The 20,891-nt window shown below is 34.4% G+C and overlaps 1 protein-coding gene across 4 annotated transcripts in view; it reads left to right on the top strand.

Moving 5' to 3' along the window:
* Positions 1-20,305, top strand: part of GPM6A (glycoprotein M6A) — a 369,432-nt gene extending 349,127 nt beyond the window's left edge. For all 4 annotated transcript variants that reach the window (XM_009448592.3, XM_009448591.5, XM_016952529.3 and 1 more), the window contains exons 4-7: positions 1,234-1,387; positions 12,381-12,457; positions 13,016-13,081; positions 18,184-20,305. In XM_009448592.3, coding sequence (XP_009446867.1) covers positions 1,234-1,387; positions 12,381-12,457; positions 13,016-13,081; positions 18,184-18,336 — 450 coding nt within the window. In that variant the 3' untranslated portion in view covers positions 18,337-20,305. The remainder of the gene's footprint in view (positions 1-1,233; positions 1,388-12,380; positions 12,458-13,015; positions 13,082-18,183) is intronic.
* The last annotated feature ends 586 nt before the right edge of the window (positions 20,306-20,891 follow it).

Below are 20,891 nucleotides of genomic sequence, written 5' to 3'. Positions count from 1 at the left end.
TAACTTTAATATACGTGCATAAGTTCTATCATGGGATTGATTCCCATTTTACTATTTTGCAAAAGTGCTAATTTTAGTATATATTATGAGGGTTATTGAATAAGTTTGACTTGTTTGAGATTTCACCTAAATCGTGGGGTAAAATCTAGCTAATAACTCATCACAAAAGGGATGAATAGGGTTGAATAAGAGGTCTAGTTTCATTCAGTATATTTATTATATGCTGTACTGCTATTTTGAAAATGTGAATACTTGAGGTGTTAAAAGTTTAGCCAGAATGCACTAGTGAATCTATTCCAGTCTTTGATCAAAGTGTACTTCTGAAATTCAGAAGAACCAAATATCTACAGAAATGTAGATTTTGGCATCCAGGGGCTATATTTCAGACAGTTTTCTGTCTAATGTCTATCATCCATCCACTAATTCATACATCTACATGTCCTTTTATCCAGCATTTACCATGTGTGAACTAAAGCTTCATGTAAATCCATGCTTAAACCAAGTATTTTATTCAATTCTATCTAGGATACATGAACACCTTGTATACACTTTATAAATATTAAAAATTGTTTCTGAAATGTATTTTTAAAGCTTGGGTATTTTCAAAATTAAAATAATATTTTACCATATATATATAAGTATATATACTATATATAAAATATGTATATTAACATGCATAAAACAAAACAGACTTAAGTTTATAAAAATGTTATAAAAGAAGAGTACACACTAATATTATATACTAATGTGATTTGAGAATTGCCATATTTGTTAATGCAAACATGATTAAATAGCTTAAATATTTGTGACATGACATGATGACAGTTTAGTCCTACAGAAATTTATTGACAGACTTTTAATTCTCCTGAATTCCTTTTGCAAAGTGAATACTTTCTAAATACCCAGGAATATTTTCTAAAGTTTAAAAAAAAAATCTGTGGTGAGATTTGAAGGTTAAATACATGGATGAAAAGGCATGATAATGCAGATGGATTATTTTTTTCTTTGTACATCAGAACTTCTGCCAAGACATGATTTTCCAGCAGGTTTATTCACTTAACCCATTATGCACACTATTTCTCAACCTTCTGTGCTGCAAATCAACAGTGTTATGATACTGACTTATGTACTGTATCCCATAAACTTCCTATAATGGAGCTTTGCAGATTAAACACAAAATTCTTCTTTTTTGGTAGATTACATTTTCTCTCTCCATTTCTTTCTCTTTTGCAGTTCATTATGCTGACATATCTTTTCATGTTGGCCTGGCTGGGAGTCACGGCTTTCACCTCACTGCCAGTTTACATGTACTTCAATCTGTGGACCATCTGCCGGAACACCACATTAGTGGAGGGAGCAAATCTCTGCTTGGACCTTCGTCAGTTTGGTAAGTGGATATTGGATCTCTTAACTGTAAAACACCATCCCATATTGTGTTACCTACATAGCTGCCTCTAAAATATTATAGATCACTTTGGAATTATCAGTACCTTTTCTACCACAGAGATAAATTTATCAGAGTATTACTGCTAAGGCTATTCTCTTTAAATTTAAAGTAGAAAGTCAAGGGTGAATGGATGTTAATATCACAACATATACACATGTATATTGACCAGGATGTCAGATCACATTACCTGATATTGACAGGTTAGAAGTGTGGTTTCCTTTTCTTGATTCCTTTGCTCTTTTCCAAACTCAACGTGATGTCTGCATTCTACTTTTATCCTCCCATGATAAACTGCACAAAATGTCAAGTCTACAGTAAAGATCACCTAAGAAGGACACAGTTCATTGTCTTCTGAAATGGGAGGGCAGCATCTTAATTAGCATTTAATAATAATAAAAACAAAAAAAAAACGCTAACTAAATTAGCAGTCTGCTTTGGTTATTTTCATTTAGGGATAAAATCTCATGTAGTAATAATACTCATATGTATATGGGTTTACCATGTATAGACCCTATTTTAAGTATTTCACATGTGTCACATTGTTTACTTCTCATGACTCTATATAGTAGGCCATACTGTTTTCTTCTTTTGTAGATGACAAAACTGAGGCACAGTGGGGTTGTTCAGTGACTTATCCAAGTTTATACAGCTAGCAACTGACAGAGATAGGATTCAAACACGGGCAACGCAGGTTGAATCAGAGGCTGTGTTCTTGCTCATAAGTCAACTGCCTTTCATATTAAAACTTAGTACTGAGCTGGAAGTGGAAGGGTAGAGTATAATCTCAGCCTATTTGAGATTCTATGTTATCATGTGTAACATTATGGGAGCTACAGAATTTATAAAAGACATGCAAATCCGTATTTGCAAATGGATTATTTTTTCTCTGAACAGACATTAAAAGCCAACCTACTAACACCTGGGGACACTGAGCATTTTTCTCTAATGAGGTTTCCTCATACTTCAGAAAAGTAGGAGACATTTCACTTAGATGGGGTATGAAGGGCTTGTGGCTTTACGGTTATGCTGTAAGTAGATTATAGGGTAGCCAACTAGCTGTGTGTTCAGAACAGTGGCTCACCCACCATCCTACAAGATGAAGCCTTCAGTCCCCGTGTAGTGTGATCCACTACAGTACACTAGTTCGCATTTAATAATAATGAAATCAATCAGGCGGGGCGTGGTGACTCATGCCTGTAATCCCAGCACTTTGGGAGACTAAGGCAGGCACAGCACCTAAGGTCAGGAGTTCGAGACCAGCGTGGCCAACATAGTGAAATCCTGTCTGTACTAAAAATTAAAAAATTAGGCAGGCATGGTGGCACATGCCTGTAGTCCCAGCTATGCGGGAGGCTGAGGCAGGAGAATTTCTTGAACCCAGGAGGCAGAGGTTGTAGTGAGCTGAGATGGTGCCACTGCATTCCAGACTGGGCAACAGAGTGAGACTCCATCTCAAAATAAATAAATAAATAAATAAAATAATGAAATCAAAGAGTGCCAAATAAGTGAGCAGTCCTCTTTGTTTTATTTTAGTTAGGGCGAAAATCTCACGTAATAATAGTACTCATATGTACATGCGTATGGGGGGAAAGCAGAATAATATGCTCTATGGGTGACGTTCTTGGCAAGAGGGAATATGGACATTGGGCAGGATTTACTCTCAAAATCAAATCCCCTGTAAATATTGGAAAAGGAGCCCACAGCAAATGCTACTGGAGGTCACTGCAGAACAGCTGCTTAGAAAGCCGTGGCTCTGCTCTCTGCCCCTTGTCCTAAATGTCTTCCTTTTATTCTGCTGATCCTAAAAGTTAAATTTGGAAAATATGTGATTAGCCTCTCAAATAGGGTTGCCAGGTTAAAATACAGGGCACCCAGTTAAATTTGAGTTTCAGATAAACAAGCTATATTTTTTATTACAAGTATGGTACCAAATATTGTATGGGATATAGTTATACTAAAATGATTTGTTCTTTATCTGAAATTCAGGTTTAACTAAGGGAAACTGAGATTGCTTTCACTGTTAAATCTGTTAACCCTACTCTCAGAGCTTCGGTTTAATCTTAAGAAAGTGTTACCACAGGAAAACATGAGGGTCGGATTCTCTTGTATGTGATGGTTTATACTTTCAGAAATACACGAGAGATTAGCATTCTCTGATTAGGAAAATTTCATTTCTTTTAGGATAATAAATGCAAATAGTTAAGTAGGTGATTATAAGGTCTTTGGTATTATCAAACCAGATTCTAAACTGAAAAAACATTGCGAGACTCTAGAAAAACAATATTTAAAATTTCCCCAAGTTTGTTTTCTAAAGGACAGAAAGAATAATCCTTTGTAAAAGATAAATAGACCTTCTTAATATTTTCAACTTTAAAAAGAGAAAAACTTATTAATTCTCAATGCATTCAAGTGCTTGTGATCCCCAAATTAACCTAATTTCACTGAAAGTATTGAGGCTTATACCACTAAGTATATAGGATTCCTTATGACATTAAGCACAGAATATGTCTTAGAGCCATAGAATTTTATAAATGGACTTCATTTGTCAGCAGTCTAGCTGTCTGGTCTAAAAGAAATGGAGCCCTAAGAAATGAAATAATTTTCCAGGGATATAGCTACCCAGCAGGCCGTGCTGGGATTGAAAGGGGAGTGTCCTGAATCTTAGCACAATTATTTTCTACTCGACAGCTTTTCCAATATAATTTTTAGCAAAACAGCTTTTTTCAACTATAGTCTTAAATAAACCATTAGTCTATTAAGTAGACAGAATAAAGGATCCTCAGAGATGTACACATTCCGATTCCTGAAACATATACATATGTGAGATTACTTTCAATGGGGAATTAGGGTTGCTAGTCAACTGATCTTAAAATGGGGAGATTATCCTGGATTAGCCAGATGGGCCCAGTGTAATCACAAGGATCCTTCAAAGTGGAAGAGAGAGTCAGAAGAGAAGAGTCAGTCAGAGATAGACAGACTATGGAAAAAAGGCAGAAAGATGCAGTGTTGCTGGCTTTAAAGATGGAGAAAAGGGGCCAAGAGCCAAGGCATGTGGGTGGCCTGGAGAAACTGGAATAGGAAAGGAAGATGCTCCTGCTTCTAGAACCTCCAGAGAAGTGCAGCCCTCCCTGATGACCTTTTGGTTTTAGCTTTGTCTTCCAGAACTGTAAGAGACAAACTTGTGTTGCTTTAAGCCACTACATTTATGACAATCTGTTACAGCAGCAATAGGAGACAGATATAGTATCGAAAGCCAAGGTCAATTTTTTTCCCAAACTGCTTACTGTTTTTGTGATCTCCTACATTTACTTGATCATGATGGCAGTCCATTTTCTGTCAAAGCCAGCAAAGTTGCCCCTCCCTGACAATTCTGCAAGCTTAATTCCCCTTCACGGCTTACTCCAACACAGGTACAAGTTCCGGAGTTAAGGATGTGAACATCTATGGGAGGCTATTTTTTGCCTACTGCAGTCTACTCTCTGGCCACCAAAGATACCCATCCATTTCTTTGTGTGAGATACATTCAACCTACCCCAAGTTCCAAAGGTTTCATCCCATTATGGCATCAACTCAAAGTCAAAAACCTTATTTCAATCTCATTAGTTCATACCTCTGATTGTCTTTTTTAAAAAAAAAAAAAAGAATGTGCTATATTATTTCTTTCCATATTATGTAAAGCATAAATATGTGGTTAAAATTATTCTTTGAAGCTTACCAATGTTTACAACATATTTATCAATATTTATCCAAATGTACCTTTTCTTTTATGGATTTGAAAGAAAGAGAAGGCACTTTTTAGATGTCATGCAGCCTTTACATGAGCTATTAAGACGTTCTGTTTAGCTCTTAATATAAAATCTATTGCTGTATAGTATTTATTTGCCCTCCAGATTATATGTCCTGATAAGACTCCTGAATGTATGTATATAACCACATTATTATCAAGAAGCATCAGAAGAGAACCATTCCTCAAACATTGTATTAGGATCAATTCAGAATTTACTAATATTCATCAAAAAGACAATTGCATAGATAAGAATATACTTTAATTTCCCTTGTTGCAGAGTTGTCTCCTTAGTATATAGACGCTATCTTTTATTTTACAGGAGACTAGGTATTTAATATGTAATAGGAACTCTCAGCCTATAATGGCCATTATACCTACTTAGTGGAGGTATGCATCTCACTCTTCATTCCCATGCATGTAATAAATTTATGCATTTCGAACAGTTCTAATGGCACACGGAGACATTACTTGATATAGTTGGAGGATTTATAGATAGCATATCATATTAGGATTTGCTGTATTTCAAACTGCATCATGAAATAATTTTATTTGTATTTTTGATGCTTTTATTATGATTTCTGTTATCCTCCAATTATATATTCTGTGATTCAATTACATTGGATGTATTAGATGTTTATCCCCATAACTTTATGTGAGGAAATGTTGAAACTGATCCTCATTACATCATCTAGATGTAAGGTTTAAAACTTTCCTCCATTACAACCTGAAGACTTGATAAAACTTAAGAGCCAACACAGAGAGAAAGTAGGTGGGGCTTCTTTTAGACTTTTAGCCAATCCTACCTCTTATTCAGCACACCCACACATGTTAGCGAGAGCAGCTTGTTTTTATCTTATTTCCATAAAGCACTTCTCAGTAGGATTTCATTTCATTTATTTGCTCACACTATTTTTGTTGCTGAAAGCAGGGATTCGATCTAGGTCGCAGTGCTCGCCACACAGAAAGCCAGTCACTGAGACAGAAAGTATTGCCAGGAAGGAAGGCTTTTTCAGGCACTGCAGCCGAGGTGGATGGGAGATCAGTCTCAAATCTGTCTCCCTACCACTAAAATTGGTGGTGGGGTCATATAGTGAATAAGGAATGTAAAACAGGAATTAGGGGATAAGGAGGTAACCATGAATGAGAGTCTGGCATCTCATTGTCTAGATGTGGTGATCTGGTGAGCTTCAGTCCCTTGCCTGATGGTGAGTTTCCTGAGGGAGGAACTCAGATGAGACAAATGTAAATTTCAAGTTTTAAGACCAGCAGGGTTAATTTCTATGTTTGCTCAAAAACCCACAAATATCATTTCCATGGGACAATTGGGTTGGTTTCATTTTCAACAAATATTTAAGGAAAAATTGTGTCATGTGCTAGTACTGCTCAATTTTGAAAGAAAAATATCTTCATGACAAAAATATAAAGTGAAGTTTGACACTTACATCATGAACCTGGCTCATCATACTTTCTCTAGAGAAGTCAGCCGAGACCTAGGAATATTCCATTATTTGTCCAAGATGTAACAGAAGATAGAGTTGAAACTAGAAATAAATAGCGCTTTTAACCTAAGTGTGTGCTATTCAAAAGGACACTTTATGTTTGCATAAAAATTAGATACATATACTCCTAATAGGAATTCTTTTGTATGTCTAGCTATGTGTCATTGCTAATTACTGAACTATATTCATTTCTGCTAAATAATTCAATAATTCATTTGGTAAAATATTGGTTATATTTCTCTTGTGTAGGCTAAGCCTCTGTTTGGTATTCCCATGTTAGGTGACATGTCAAGGGGGAATTGAAGTCACAGATGGAATTAAGGTTGCTAATCAACTGATTTTAAGAAAGTAACGAGCCTGAATTATCCAGGTGGCATCAATGTAATCAGAAGCATCCTTAAAAATGAAAAATAGGGCCAAAGGAGAGGAGTCATTCAGAGGCAGATGGACTATAGAGGAAGGGTATGAAAAGATCCATTGTTGCTGACTTTGAAAATAAAGAAAACCCCCCTAGAGCCAGGGGAAGTGGGTGGTCTCTAGAATCTGCAAAAGGACATGCTGGTATTTTATCATCTTTAAAATTAGCAACGTAAATGATAAATTATTTTTAAATTTAAGCATTTATATTTCATAGTAGGGAGTTAATTCCTATCATGCTATCAGACCTCAGAGTGTCATAAGTATCTGCTCATTCTGCTTAACTCCAACTCTCACTTACAATTTTTGTTTGTTTGTTTGTTTGTTTTTTGAGATGGAGTCTTGCTCTGTCGCCCAGGCTGGAGTGCAGTGGTGCGATCTCGGTTCACTGAAACCTCTGCCTCCCAGGTTCAAGCCATTCTCCTGCCTCAGCCTCCTGAGGAGCTGGGATTACAGGCGTGTGCCACCATGCCTGGCTAATTTTTGTTTTTTTAGTAGAGACGGGGTTTTACCATGTTGGCCAGGCTGGTCTCGAACTCCTGACCTCAAATGATCCACCTGCCTTGGCCTCCCGAAGTGCTGGGATTACAGGCGTGAGCCACCGCACCCGGCCTACAATTTTCTTAAGAGGAATTTACAACCCTAGGAGTCGCACTTCAACTGTCCAGTAAGCACCAAAGGTTTTTATTGCCTTAGTGATGAAAGTCATAGGAACTGTGTACACACATTACGCATCATTTTCTCTGAAGTTGTTCATATTTCAGGTACAAATAATTCTCACAATGCCAGAAATATATTACTTGTGTTTAGCTAGCATGAAAAATATAAGGTACTAAAGAAGCCCGTTACTGCAACTTTCATGCATCAAGTCCTCCCTGTTCTCCCCAATTCTCTTTGCACCCAGTTCTTAATGCTTCTCTTGCCTAGTTTTAGCTTATTATTTTTATTATTTTTGAGACAATCTCACTCTGTCGCCCAGGCTGGAGTGCAGTGGCGTGATCTCATCTCACTGCAACATCCACCTCCCGGGTTCAAGCGATTCTCCTGCCTTAGCCTCCCAAGTAGCTGGTGCCCACCACCAAGCCTGGCTAATTTTTGTATTTTTTTAGTAGAGATGGGGTTTCACCATGTTGGCCAGGCTGGTCTTGAACTCCTGACCTCAGCTGATTCGCCTGCCTCAGCCTCCTAAAGTGCTGGGATTACAGGCATGAGCCACTGCGCCTGGCCACTCTTGCTTATAACTTGCCTTTTCTCCTAATTGCTTTGAAGAAACTGAAAATATCAGTCTGCACCTTTCAGCTAAAAACTTTTCCATAGGTAATAAATATATATATTCAATATTTAGAAAAATTGATATAAATTTGAATAATGTTCTTAATTTTTGGTGAGAACAATTTGGCCATTCATAGACAGATATATAAGAATCAAAATAATCAGGTTTTCAAATTTACACTGCAGCTCATCCTCCACATGCTCACTTCTAGAGCTTCATATTATTCACATGTTGATTTTTAAACTACAGTTAATTTTTAATATATATTATATCTATTTGTTATATATGGTATACTTATCACAAAAACTTTATTTTATGTGTGCGTGTGTGTGTATATATACACATATACATGTAGCATCAGGAGTACTGGAGGTTCAGTAATGATGTTAGCAGTGGTACATCCATATGGGCCTGCAGCAACCTCACTTCTTGCCTCCTCAGAAGGAAGAATTCAACTGAGGGGCATAAGGCAGAGTAAGATACCGGGGCAAGTTTCAGAGCAGGAGTGAAAGTCTATTAAAAAGTTTTAGAGCAGGCTGAGGCAGGAGAATGGCGTGAACCCGGGAAGCGGAGCTTGCAGTGAGCCGAGATAGCGCCACTGCAGTCTGGCCTGGGCAAAAGAGCGAGACTCCATCTCAAAAACAAACAAACAAACAAACAAACAAACGGAAAAGTTTTAGAGCAGAAATGAAAGAAAGTAGAGTTGGAAAAGGGCCAAGCGGGAGACTTGAGAGATCAAGTACCCTGTTTGATCTTTTGACTTGAGGTTTTATACATTGGCTTTCTTCTAGGGTCTTGCATACTTCTCACCTGGTTCTTCCCTTGAGGTGGGCTGTCCGCATGTGCAGTGGGTGGCCAGCACTTGGGAGGGACCGTATGTGCACTGTGTTTTCTGGAGTTGCACACATGCGCATTTGAGTGTTCCTAGAGGAAGGTTATATATCAGTTACACTCTGCCATTTTGCCTCTTAGTATGCAGGCTTGAGCCCGCTTCTCCAACTCCTGAGTTCAGATCAAGAAGCTGCCGATCACCAGCTACAGGTGTTTCTTTATTAGGAGCCAGCTGTGACCAATTATTATTTTAGAAAGACAGTTAACAACTACCTGACTGTCACCTGATGGTGGCCTGACATCCTTGGTGGGCGGTGAGTTGGGGGACTCTCTTGCTCTGCTCATGTCTGACTACCTACTGTAACAATAGTATTTTTTTTTAATGATGTAGAAAAATTGCACTGAGTAGTTGTCATTTGAAGAACAGGAGGAGCTCAGCTCTGGGAATATTCTTGTCAGAGAGAAGAGCCGGTGCTAAGTTACCAAGCCAATATGATACCTGGTTTCTCAGGAAACAACAGGGAAGTCAATGTGTCTGAAGTAGAACAAGACAGTAGGACAAAAGACTGAGATGAAGTCTATGAGTTCCCATGATGTACCATCTTGATGAATGCATTACAGAACATTATAGGTGTGGGGTTTTATTCTGAGGGGAGTAGAGAGTCATTACAGATTTTGGCAGAGGAAGGAGATGGTCTGACTAATAATAGAAGGATTACTCTAGCTGCTACTTGAAGAATGGTTTGTAGGAAGGGTAGAAGCAAGGAAGCCAGTTAGCAAATGATTGTATTAATCCAAGTGGGAGATTTTGGTGGCTTGGATGAGGAGATGGCAAGGGAGGTGGGAAGAATCGGTCTGATTATGGATGTATTATGAACATAGAGGCAGCAGAATTTCCTGATAGATTGCATGTAGGGTTTGGTGGGGGAAAAAAGAGAATTCAAGGAGGAATTTCTTTTGACTGAGCAAATGGTAAGATTTGCTATCAAGAAAGATAGGAAAGGCTATGAGAAGTGTTTGCTTGGGAGTGGAGCCAGCAAAGGAGAAGAGCAGAAGTTTTTTTAAAATGCTTATTAGAAATCCAAATAGAATGGTCAGATGACAAATTGGATATATGAATCCTGATTTCAGAAGAGAGATATGGGATGGCCACATAGATTTAGGAGTTGTTGACAATATTTAAATATCTGGGACTGGATGAGATATGCATGGGAGAAAAAAGGCTGAGGAGTGAAGGGTGGGAAGCTGCAACTTAAGAGGTCAGAGAGAAGAGGAGGCAACAGACAAAAATATGAGAAGAAGGAGCCAATGAGATCAGAAAGGCAGAAACTGAAAACTGTAGATTTTAGAAGCCAAATGAAGAGAGCATGAAGGAAAAGGTGGGCATCAACTGTGTTTAATACTGTCAACTTGCAAGAAGATGAAAACTGAGAATTAATCCTTGGAGGTCATTATGATCTTTATAAGAAAAGTTTCCATGGAGGGGGGTTGGGGCAAAATCTGACTTGAGAGGATTTAAGTAGAAATGAAAGGAAAGGAATTGCAGTGAGCTTAGGCAACACTTTCTAGGTGTTTTGCTGAAAACGTGAATTGAGAAATGAATAAGGAAATGTAAGCACAACATAAATATTCCACAAAATAAAGTCTGTAGTGGATTACTATGAAGACAGAGAGCCTTGACCGGAAGCTTTTTCAACAATGGTGATTTTTTAGGGAGGAAATCTCACGAGAGAACCCTTTTAAATTTTTACCCACTCTTAGAACCATCTTGGCAGAAAGGAAAGGCTGTAGAGAGGGATCTCTGTGTTTGTTTACTGCAAATAGATTTTTCACACTGAAATAGATTTCACAAACTATTGGCAAAGGAGAAACTAATAGCAGCAGCTCTGTAAGAGAGGGAGAGTTGATGACACCCCATAAAGCTAAGAATATGTAAATACATATACATATTAAAACTAAATAAAGAAGGCCTGGCACCGTGGCTCATACCTGTAATTCTGGCACTTTGGGAGGCTGAGGCGGGCAGATCACTTGGGGTCAGAAGTCTGATACCAGTTTGGTGAACATGGTGAAACTCATCTCTACTAAAAACAGAAAAATTAGCTGGGTGTGGTGGCGGGCACCTGTAATCCCAGCTACTCTGGAGGCTGAGGCATGAGAATTACTTGAACCCAGGAGGCGTAGGTTGCAATTAGCTGAGATTGCACCACTATACTCCAGCCTGGGTGACAGAGTGAGACTCCGTCTCAAACAAAACAAAACAAACCATGAAAATAAAACAACCATAACAAAAACAACTAAAGAGCAGCAAATGCTAAAATCTTAGGTATTAGAATGTCCTGAATATGTTTTATCATGCCTGTATGTGTTTAGCACTTCAAGAGTTCAGAAAATAAAATTAAAGAGCCATGCTCAGATGAACTTGTTTACTTTTGCTCTCTAAGATGAGACAAAGAGACGTGCCAGTGAATTGCCTCTGTGCTCGTTTTAAAAATGCAGTGTTCTAGGCCTAATATTCATAGATTCCCATCTATCAGTTTTGTGTTAGAGTCTAAAAATACATATTTTTGACAATTTCCTAGGTGATTCTAATGCTGTTGGTCTATGAACCAACTGGAACAAGGGTAAATAGAAGTGAAATGGCAACTTTTCATTTCCTGTTACTAATAGCATTGTTTGCAATATTGGCAGAAAAAAAAGTACTCCTTTGGGCAGTATGCTTTTAGAGATTAACAGAAGCACTGCACCAGCTGAACAAATTTAGATCCTGACTTCAGCACAGTCTGGGGCATAGTTAACAAAATAATTGTGATGCCTATGCTATCACATTAATGGGCCAAACCAATAAACTGGCTATAATTGAGTCTGGAAATTCTGGTGGTGAGATTCAATTGAATTCAGATTGAAATTATTTAAATTGCTTGAGGGCTAAATAGTCTTGCATATTATATTCATAATTCTATGCATAGTTATTATCCACAATGAAAGCTAGATTATCTTTCCACTGTAACATAACATAATATAAAATGGAATTTGCTTAGATTTGATTAGCAAAAACTCATTTTTTTCTCTCTTGGCTCTTCAAAACATTTATACTGCTAAACTGTCATTTTCCACACATTGTAGGAATTGTGACAATTGGAGAGGAAAAGAAAATTTGTACTGTCTCTGAGAATTTCTTGAGGATGTGCGAATCTACTGAGGTGAGTGTTTTTACAGCCTTTAATTTTGTCAGAATTTTAGCATTCATTTTTTATTATTTGGATAATGTATTAAAACTAAATCTATATTGACTTTTCCCTTTATTCTATCAGAGGCAATTTTATATGAAGTAGTGTTATTCAGGAGGAGTAGAGGATAAATAGGAATTAGATGCTCTGCATATTTCTATAAAAATTATAATAACTATTTCTAATTTTCTGGAAACTCATTTTAATGAAGGCTGAAAACATGATGAAGTTATTTTTAAAGAGAGCATAGCCCTCCTTATATTGTTATAATGTTACTGATGAAAACCATCATTATTAATCATTGTCTCATCTTTATAATGAAATTATGTTATAATGATGAAGTTGAAAGGATTTAAATGATTTGCAGGGGAAAATATATTGTAATAATCTGTTTTAATCAGGTGGGTGATTTATCACAGGCTCGCTTTTATTTAAGATGTACAAAGTCTTGTTTATAAGACAGTAGCAATCTTGACTTCTCTTCTACCTATAACTCTGACACCTTTTGATTCTCTGTGGTTTCCATTGCAGCTGAACATGACCTTCCACTTGTTTATTGTGGCACTTGCTGGAGCTGGGGCAGCAGTCATTGCTATGGTAAGACCTCAAAGCGCTGGTGCTTGGTTTTCAATGTGAATTCCAAAGCTATTTGCTTGTAGAGATGATAAACTATCTCTAAAGTTTGAAGTCCATGTAAAACACATTTATTTCATCAGATTAAAAAAAGTAGGGAAAACAATGGGTAAGTAAGTCAACAACAAGGCTAAACTCCAAGAAATATTATTATTACCATATTGAGAACATTAACAAAAATAGTAATTCATTAGGATTTTAGATATTAGATTACTATAAATATAAAAATTATTTCTGTAGCATATATGTACATACCAATGTGACATTGTGAGTAATCTAATCAATTCCTTGATTTACTTTTGTTTTCCTTAGCTAAGAACATTAAAAAGCCATATAGAGTCATTTATGAAAAACAAATTAGGTTATTATAAAAAACAAATGTCAATAGTTTCAAGTCATGTCTTCTATATCTAATTTGCTTCAGAAATATTAAGAGCCAGTCTTTAGATCTTCTTTTAAGACATCAAGCTTTTACACAATGAGGAGGATCTACCACGTGCCAGGGCCAGTCTCCCCCTTTCTAACTTGGCATGAGTTCCAGTATGCCCACTGGAATGCCAAATATCAACCCTGAGCAAGTGCTCTGAGTGTCAGTAATAGCTTTTGCAGCCAATATCTTCAGTCTTTGTTTGTATCCTTGAGGATGAGTAGTCTAGAGCCCTAGAAAGACTCCCAGTAACCTCACAACTGTGACAGCCGAGTCAATATGTAAAGATGGTGAATGAATTGGAATTTATTTAATTATTTTCCTCATGGTGCCAATATCTATCTAATGTATTGGTGAAAGGAACACTTTCATAAAAAAAAGTTTTTCTCTTGTCAGAGACTACAAATAAGAATGATGAGAAAATACTAATGTGCTAATTAGCCATGTCAGAGTGGTTATTTTACTGATTTCATAAATATTTTGTATTTAATTTGTTTTATTAAAAATGACTTACATATATATTCAATAAAACTGACTATGTCAGTACTAACATGAATTTTCGATGTTTTGTTACTTTAGCGTTGCTCAACATTTTTGATACAGTGACAATAAACCTCTATATAGAAATTTTGTTTCAGAATGTGAGACACTTGATAAGGATCATGTTGGTTGTTTAATTGGGGCGATCAAAATAGAACAAAAGCAAAGGCCTTATATTCTCAACCTAAAATTAATGCTAAACTATGCCCTGGGGAAGAATCAGCAAGTTCTGGCCAATGATATACCAAACATTATTGTCCTTAGGAGAAAACATGCTGGTTGTGATATCAGAGGAAACATATGTACCCTTGTGTTCATACAACCATTCCTGTGCTGTCAAAAACTTTAATGACACGGGTATGTACAAGCAATATATACCCAGGTACAAGAAGTCTGTGAAGGTATCTTTTAAAAAGTGGACTATAATAAATATTTGTTTGCATTTGCTACATATATGTGCATATAAAATTCTGTCTAAAAATACAGGTATACACTAGTGAAAAACACCTATTTAGACAAATGTTATTTAAATGTCCCTGAAAATGCTTACTCTCAAAACAAATCAACAGATTTTCAGATGATAGAAATTTATATATTATGTATTTCTTAAGCAATCTATGCTTTGCATATACTTAAAGCTATACATACATTTTATTTAAAACAGAAAGCTTAGAAGATTATTTTTTCAAGTACTAAGCATTATTTGGGGGTTATTTTCTCTGTCTAGAGTCATCACAAAACCCCATACTAGCTGAAATGATTGACCTAAGTATTTCTAATTTATTAGCTCTGATAATGATGTAGGTCTTGGGAGACAGGTAAAATATAACTACTGCTACTGTTCCTGGTACTAATGCTGCTAGTACCAGGAATAATAAAGCAGGGACTTTATTATTAATAATATTTCTTAAAAACTTAATATTAAAAATTGAGAATAGAAATTGTAATGTTATTAATAATATTTCTTAAGAACTTACTCTGTTCTACTCTACTCCATTATTTGTAGAGAAGTTAGGAAGTCCTACATGCTGACAAAGTAAATCAGCTTAGCATTGGACCAGATTTCAGTAATCACTGTTCACCTACCGAGGGACAGTAATAAGCCCTGCAGCTTGGGTTCCCCTTAAGGCCAGAGGAAATGCCTGTAAGAACCATGAGGAAGCACCTGTTTCTGAATTGGAGTGACCTTGAATTTCAGTATTTCATTCATGCATATATGTATATATATATCTATAATATATAAATATTATAGATATACAATATATAAATATAAATATATAAATATATTATATATTTTTATATTATATATTATATATAAATAGATTATATATTTTATATTATATATTATATAAAAATAGATTATATATTTTATATTATATATTATATATTTTAATATATAAATAGATTATATATTTTTATATTATATATTATATATAGATTATATATTTTCATATTATATATTATATATAGATTATATATTTTCATATTATATATTATATATTTTATATAATAGATAATATATAATATATTTTTATATAATATATAATATATTTTTATATAATATATAATATATTTTTATATAATATATAATATATTTTTATATAATATATAATATATTTTTATATAATATATAATATATTTTTATATAATATATAATATATTTTTATATAATATATAATATATTTTTATATAATATATAATATATTTTTATATAATATATAATATATTGTATTTTTTTATATATATAAAAATATATATATAAAGGTTTTATATATATATATAAAGGTCATATATATATGAGGTTACTGGGAGTCCTTCTAGGGCTCTCTATATATTTTTATATATATAATTATACATTTTTATATATATACTATATTATATTATTATATATTATATAATATATTATATATATTATATGTGATATATAATATATCATATATGATATATTATATATTATATGTGATATATAATATATCATATATGATATATGATATATTATATGTGACATATAATATATCATATATTATATATGATATATGTCACATATAATATATTATATATTATATTATATGTTATATATTTTTACATTACAAATATTTTATATATAAATATATTATATATTTTTGTATTATATATTTTTTATATATAAACATATTATATTTTTATCTTATATATATTTACAGATAAATATATTATATATAAATACATATATATATATATATATATATATATGCATGAGTGAAATACTGAAAAGAAATTCAAGATCACTCCAATTCAGAAACAGGTGCTTCCTCATGTATGTAAAATATATATAATATAAAAATATATATTTTATATATAATATATATTATGTAAATATATATATGTATTTTTTTGAGACAGAGTCTACTCTGTTGCCCAGGCTAGAGGAGAGTATCATGATCTCAGCTCACTGCAACCTCTGCCTCCCAGGTTCAATCCATTCTCCTGCCTCATCCTCCCGAGTAGCTGGGATTACAGGCACGTGCCACCACACCCAGCCATGTTTTGTACTTTTAGTAGAGATGGGGTTTCACTATGTTGGCCAGACTGGTCTTGGACTCCTGACCTCAAGTGATCAACCCGCCTTGGCCTCCCAAAGTGCTGGGATTACAGGCGTGAGCCACCGCACATGGCCTCATTTATACATATTTAATAATAATTTGGGGGCCACATTTTCTCAGATATTATGAAAAGTTTTTGAAGATTGAAAAATACATTCATTTATTTGGCAAATATTTTGTGTATCTGCTATGTACTAAGCACTCTCCACAGCACTTGATATTTTACAGCAACAAAATACTGCATAAACTTCATTACATGTATAAGCCTTTATTTAATCCATATATATATATATATATATATATATATACACACACACAGTGATTATGCTTTCACTATGTAAATGCCATAATGTACAAGAATATAACTCACAGCCCCTGCTTTCAGGTGGCTTACAATGTTCCTTAAACAAAATGCTAAACTTCAGAGGAAACAGAAAATTCTAAAAATAGGTTATTTATAGTAGTATGCATCTTTTCCCCTACATCCCATGTCAAAATTATTTTGTTTTTTGCTGTTTGTTGACTAACTGAACACACCACAATATTCATTATTTAGAATTGACATTGCATTCTTTATATCCATCTGTACTTTTCTAGGACCAGCCCACCTCCTCTTTCAATGTACTGTTTACTAATTATCAAAATCTTAGTTTTCAATTTTTCTGAATGTTGGATTAAAATATTGCCCACCCTTTAAAACTCAGAGAATGTAAATAACTGTCAACTTAGTTTCTCTTCCCTATTCATCAAAATTCATCATGTGGAAAGCTGCTTTATCTCCCCTGTGGACCAAGAGGGAAGAAAGAAAAAAACAAATAAGCGGTCTCATTGCTGGGTAAACTCAAGTCAAATAAAGGAGCTTTATTTCTCCAGCAACTTCATTACTCAAGACAAACCAGGAGCTTCCTTTTTGAACATGGCACTATTCTAGTTTTTGTGAATGTATATACATATAAAAAATCCATGTAACACAATATTTTATCTCCTGTAGTTTATAACAGAAAAGAAACTACAAAATTCATCATATGCAAAATTAACCTGATAATCAAATCCACAGGTATATTTGGGGGTTTCCATGATCTCTCTTTAATTGGGGTAATAGAACCTCCAATTAATTCAAGTCAGTTAGACACAAACGGTATGTGAAAATATTTCTGATTATGGATTATAAAACATAGATACATGAACATGAAATGAATCATCTATTGTTTGGGCAAATGAGGACACATTGGGCAGGAAACATCCTATAAAGATTAAGAATTAGTTTTGGATTACTTCCAAGAATTGAAAAGGAGAAAGAGATACTGAAAGAAACGGTGCCAAGAATATGGTGGGATATAGTTGGAGGAATGAAAATATATTTTATATTGTTTCTGTTACCAAAGAAATTTTGTTTCCATTTTATATGTGAACATTTCCTATAAAGAGCCATAATTCGAAGACTTCTTTCGAGATAGCAAGGTGTAATGAAGACACTGAACAAACTTCCAATATAAATTATTTTTCTCTTTGATTAGGTTCACTACCTTATGGTTCTGTCTGCCAACTGGGCCTATGTGAAAGACGCCTGCCGGATGCAGAAGTATGAAGACATCAAGTCGAAGGAAGAGCAAGAGCTTCATGACATCCACTCTACTCGCTCCAAAGAGCGGCTCAATGCATACACATAAATGCATCTTCCTGTTCTTTCTACCATTTGAATGCATTGGTGTTTAACTAAGGGCCATCCAACCATCCAACCTTTAAAAAACAAAACGAAAGTGCTTCTCATCAATGATATGTAAGGTGACTTATGAATCACCTGAGTACAATTCTTTGTTGTTTAGCACTTAAATTTCCCAATTTATTAAATTGATGTAAATCAGATCTTTTCTACAAGCTCCTATCCAGCCTTTTTTTTGAAATTTCTCAAACTCATTTACTAGTTCTGTAAAATCAAAGATACTAACATTGTCAAATGCAAAGATTTGTTTGATTTTTAACCACTTCCCATGTGTTATACATAACACCTTTTGCATTATTTCTTATGTTTTGAAAAGAAAATAGCTTTTTATACTTTTTAGTTTTGATTTCGGTAACTAGTTTAACTACAGGTAACCTTCAAAGGGACCATTGTACATTATGAACAATAGATAGAGATGACATCATGATGACTCTTGAAATATGGAAATTTTGTCTGAAGATCAGTGGCCATATTACTGTAGGCCCTGGTTCATGTTTTCATCAATCTAAGGTGCAATTTCTAAATTTGTAAGAGTAGGTTTAAAAAAAAAAAGTGCTTCTTATCTTTGTTAACATTGTACTTTTCCTTGATGTTCTTAAAAGGTATTTCCCTCAGATTACTCATGTTTATGTTGTGAGCATGTAGAAACAGTAATGCTAATGCATGGCTAGTTGCCTTTTTAAGATTGTGACACCAGGCTTACCTTTTAAAGTTTAGTATATAGAGACAATTTTAATGGAAATAACTACTGTAGACTATTGAAGAATGATCTCTTTGTGATTTAAGAAGTGGCTGGATTGGAACTTTGAATATGCTAATGTGGAAAATTAATTACCTTTATGAAGGTGGTTTATTACAAATAAGCACACTAACCCCTCGGAAGTTGTTTTACCTACCTTAAAAGTTTTAATGGATTGCACCTCTGTAAACTATTCCTAAAATGTGTATGATATATTTGAAAAGGCTTCCATTAATATAATAGCTTTGCTTGCAGCCTTCCAATCTATGTTGGTTTACCTGTAGTGTTTTCTAAAGTGTGGTCAGAGGCCCCTATAGAATGTATTGTTTGAAAGTGTAGTGATATATTTGTGTTTTTATTTCAAGTAAGTCATTTTAACCGAATGTTCATTCATATTCATTTATAAAAAGTACCTGTATCAAAGGAATTTTAACAAAGAGCAATCGGTATTATTGGACCAAATTTGGTGTTTGTTTTCACCTTGACTCTCTTCTTTTCATTATTTCTAATGCTACAAGAATGCTGTAAAGTGTCTTCTAAAATGATGTAGCCTGACAAGACATTTTTTTCAGTGTATAAAACTAGGTAGTATTGTGCACTGATTTGACCATTGTGAAATCCTTTCTCAGTGTAACTGCATTTCTAATAAAAATTTATTGAGTGAAACAATCTTTGTACAATGACTAGTCATGCATCATCAGTAATTTTACAAGTTCTTGTAGTAGGTAGGGGGTACTACTAGGGATATCTGTGGCATGATTATGCATTCCGTAGTATTATTTAATTAATTTGGGGTTCATTTTGCTTCCTTTTCTTTATGCTTAGATTATCTTACTGGTTCAACATTTTTCTGATATATGCAGTATTACAGATATTCAGCAAAAGTATTAATGGGCTTCTTTAAATTCTATATTATAGTATTTCAGTTCCGTGTCTTAACAGTTTGTGATAATTTCTAAAACTGTCTTTTCAACTTATGTAATGATGTTGACACTTTTGGCTTTTATTTCTGGTATTAGAGTTTGTATTTTCACAGAGTGCTTTGTAGCAGGCATTACAATTAATCTGTTTTGTACATAAATGTGCCAACAGCTTGATGGTGGCGTTTTTGAAATGTAGAACAAAGTGCTTGCAAAATGTAATAAATACACTTGTGTACTTTGTGTACTTATTATTAGCTTCTGCAGTGTATCTGTTTTTTTCTTTGTTGTTTTGTTTATTCCTCTTTCCTGTGTGTGTGAATTCTTTTCAAGTACAATAGATGCCATCCCCTTATGATTCTACTTCAGCTGAGCTGAACTAACACGTCAAAATTCAATGACAATTCTGTGCGTAAATATTCAATATCAGAATGCTGGACAGAGGGAGTAAAGACTTTGGAGGTTATTTTATTTAGAAAATGATAACTTTTTCAGAGTGCTGCCATTTTCTTGTCTGATCTCTACTGTTTTGTGTTTCCTTTAGTACTTCACAAACAAACAGAGAAAAAAAAGCCTAATGCAATTCAGAAAGAAAAATGCTTTCTTGGTTTGCTTCAAAATACAAAGGTGAGAGCAATGAAATTTAAATGTATTTACATTTTTTCTAGGCTTTGTATGTTTTAGATCTGATTTCTTCTGGCCAAACTAGAAGTTATGGCAAGTTAAAAATAATAAGATAGTTATCAATAAAAATACTAACTTTCACAAGGCTTAAGGAATTATATTAGTCTCTACTTACATATTACTTTGAATGGGAACATGAAAACCTCATGAACTTATGTT

The sequence above is a fragment of the Pan troglodytes genome, chromosome 3, assembly GCF_028858775.2.
Source record: "Pan troglodytes isolate AG18354 chromosome 3, NHGRI_mPanTro3-v2.0_pri, whole genome shotgun sequence".
Lineage (NCBI taxonomy): Eukaryota > Metazoa > Chordata > Mammalia > Primates > Hominidae > Pan > Pan troglodytes.
Note: the sequence above shows the minus strand (reverse complement) of the source record. Positions and strands in the feature narration are given on the sequence as shown.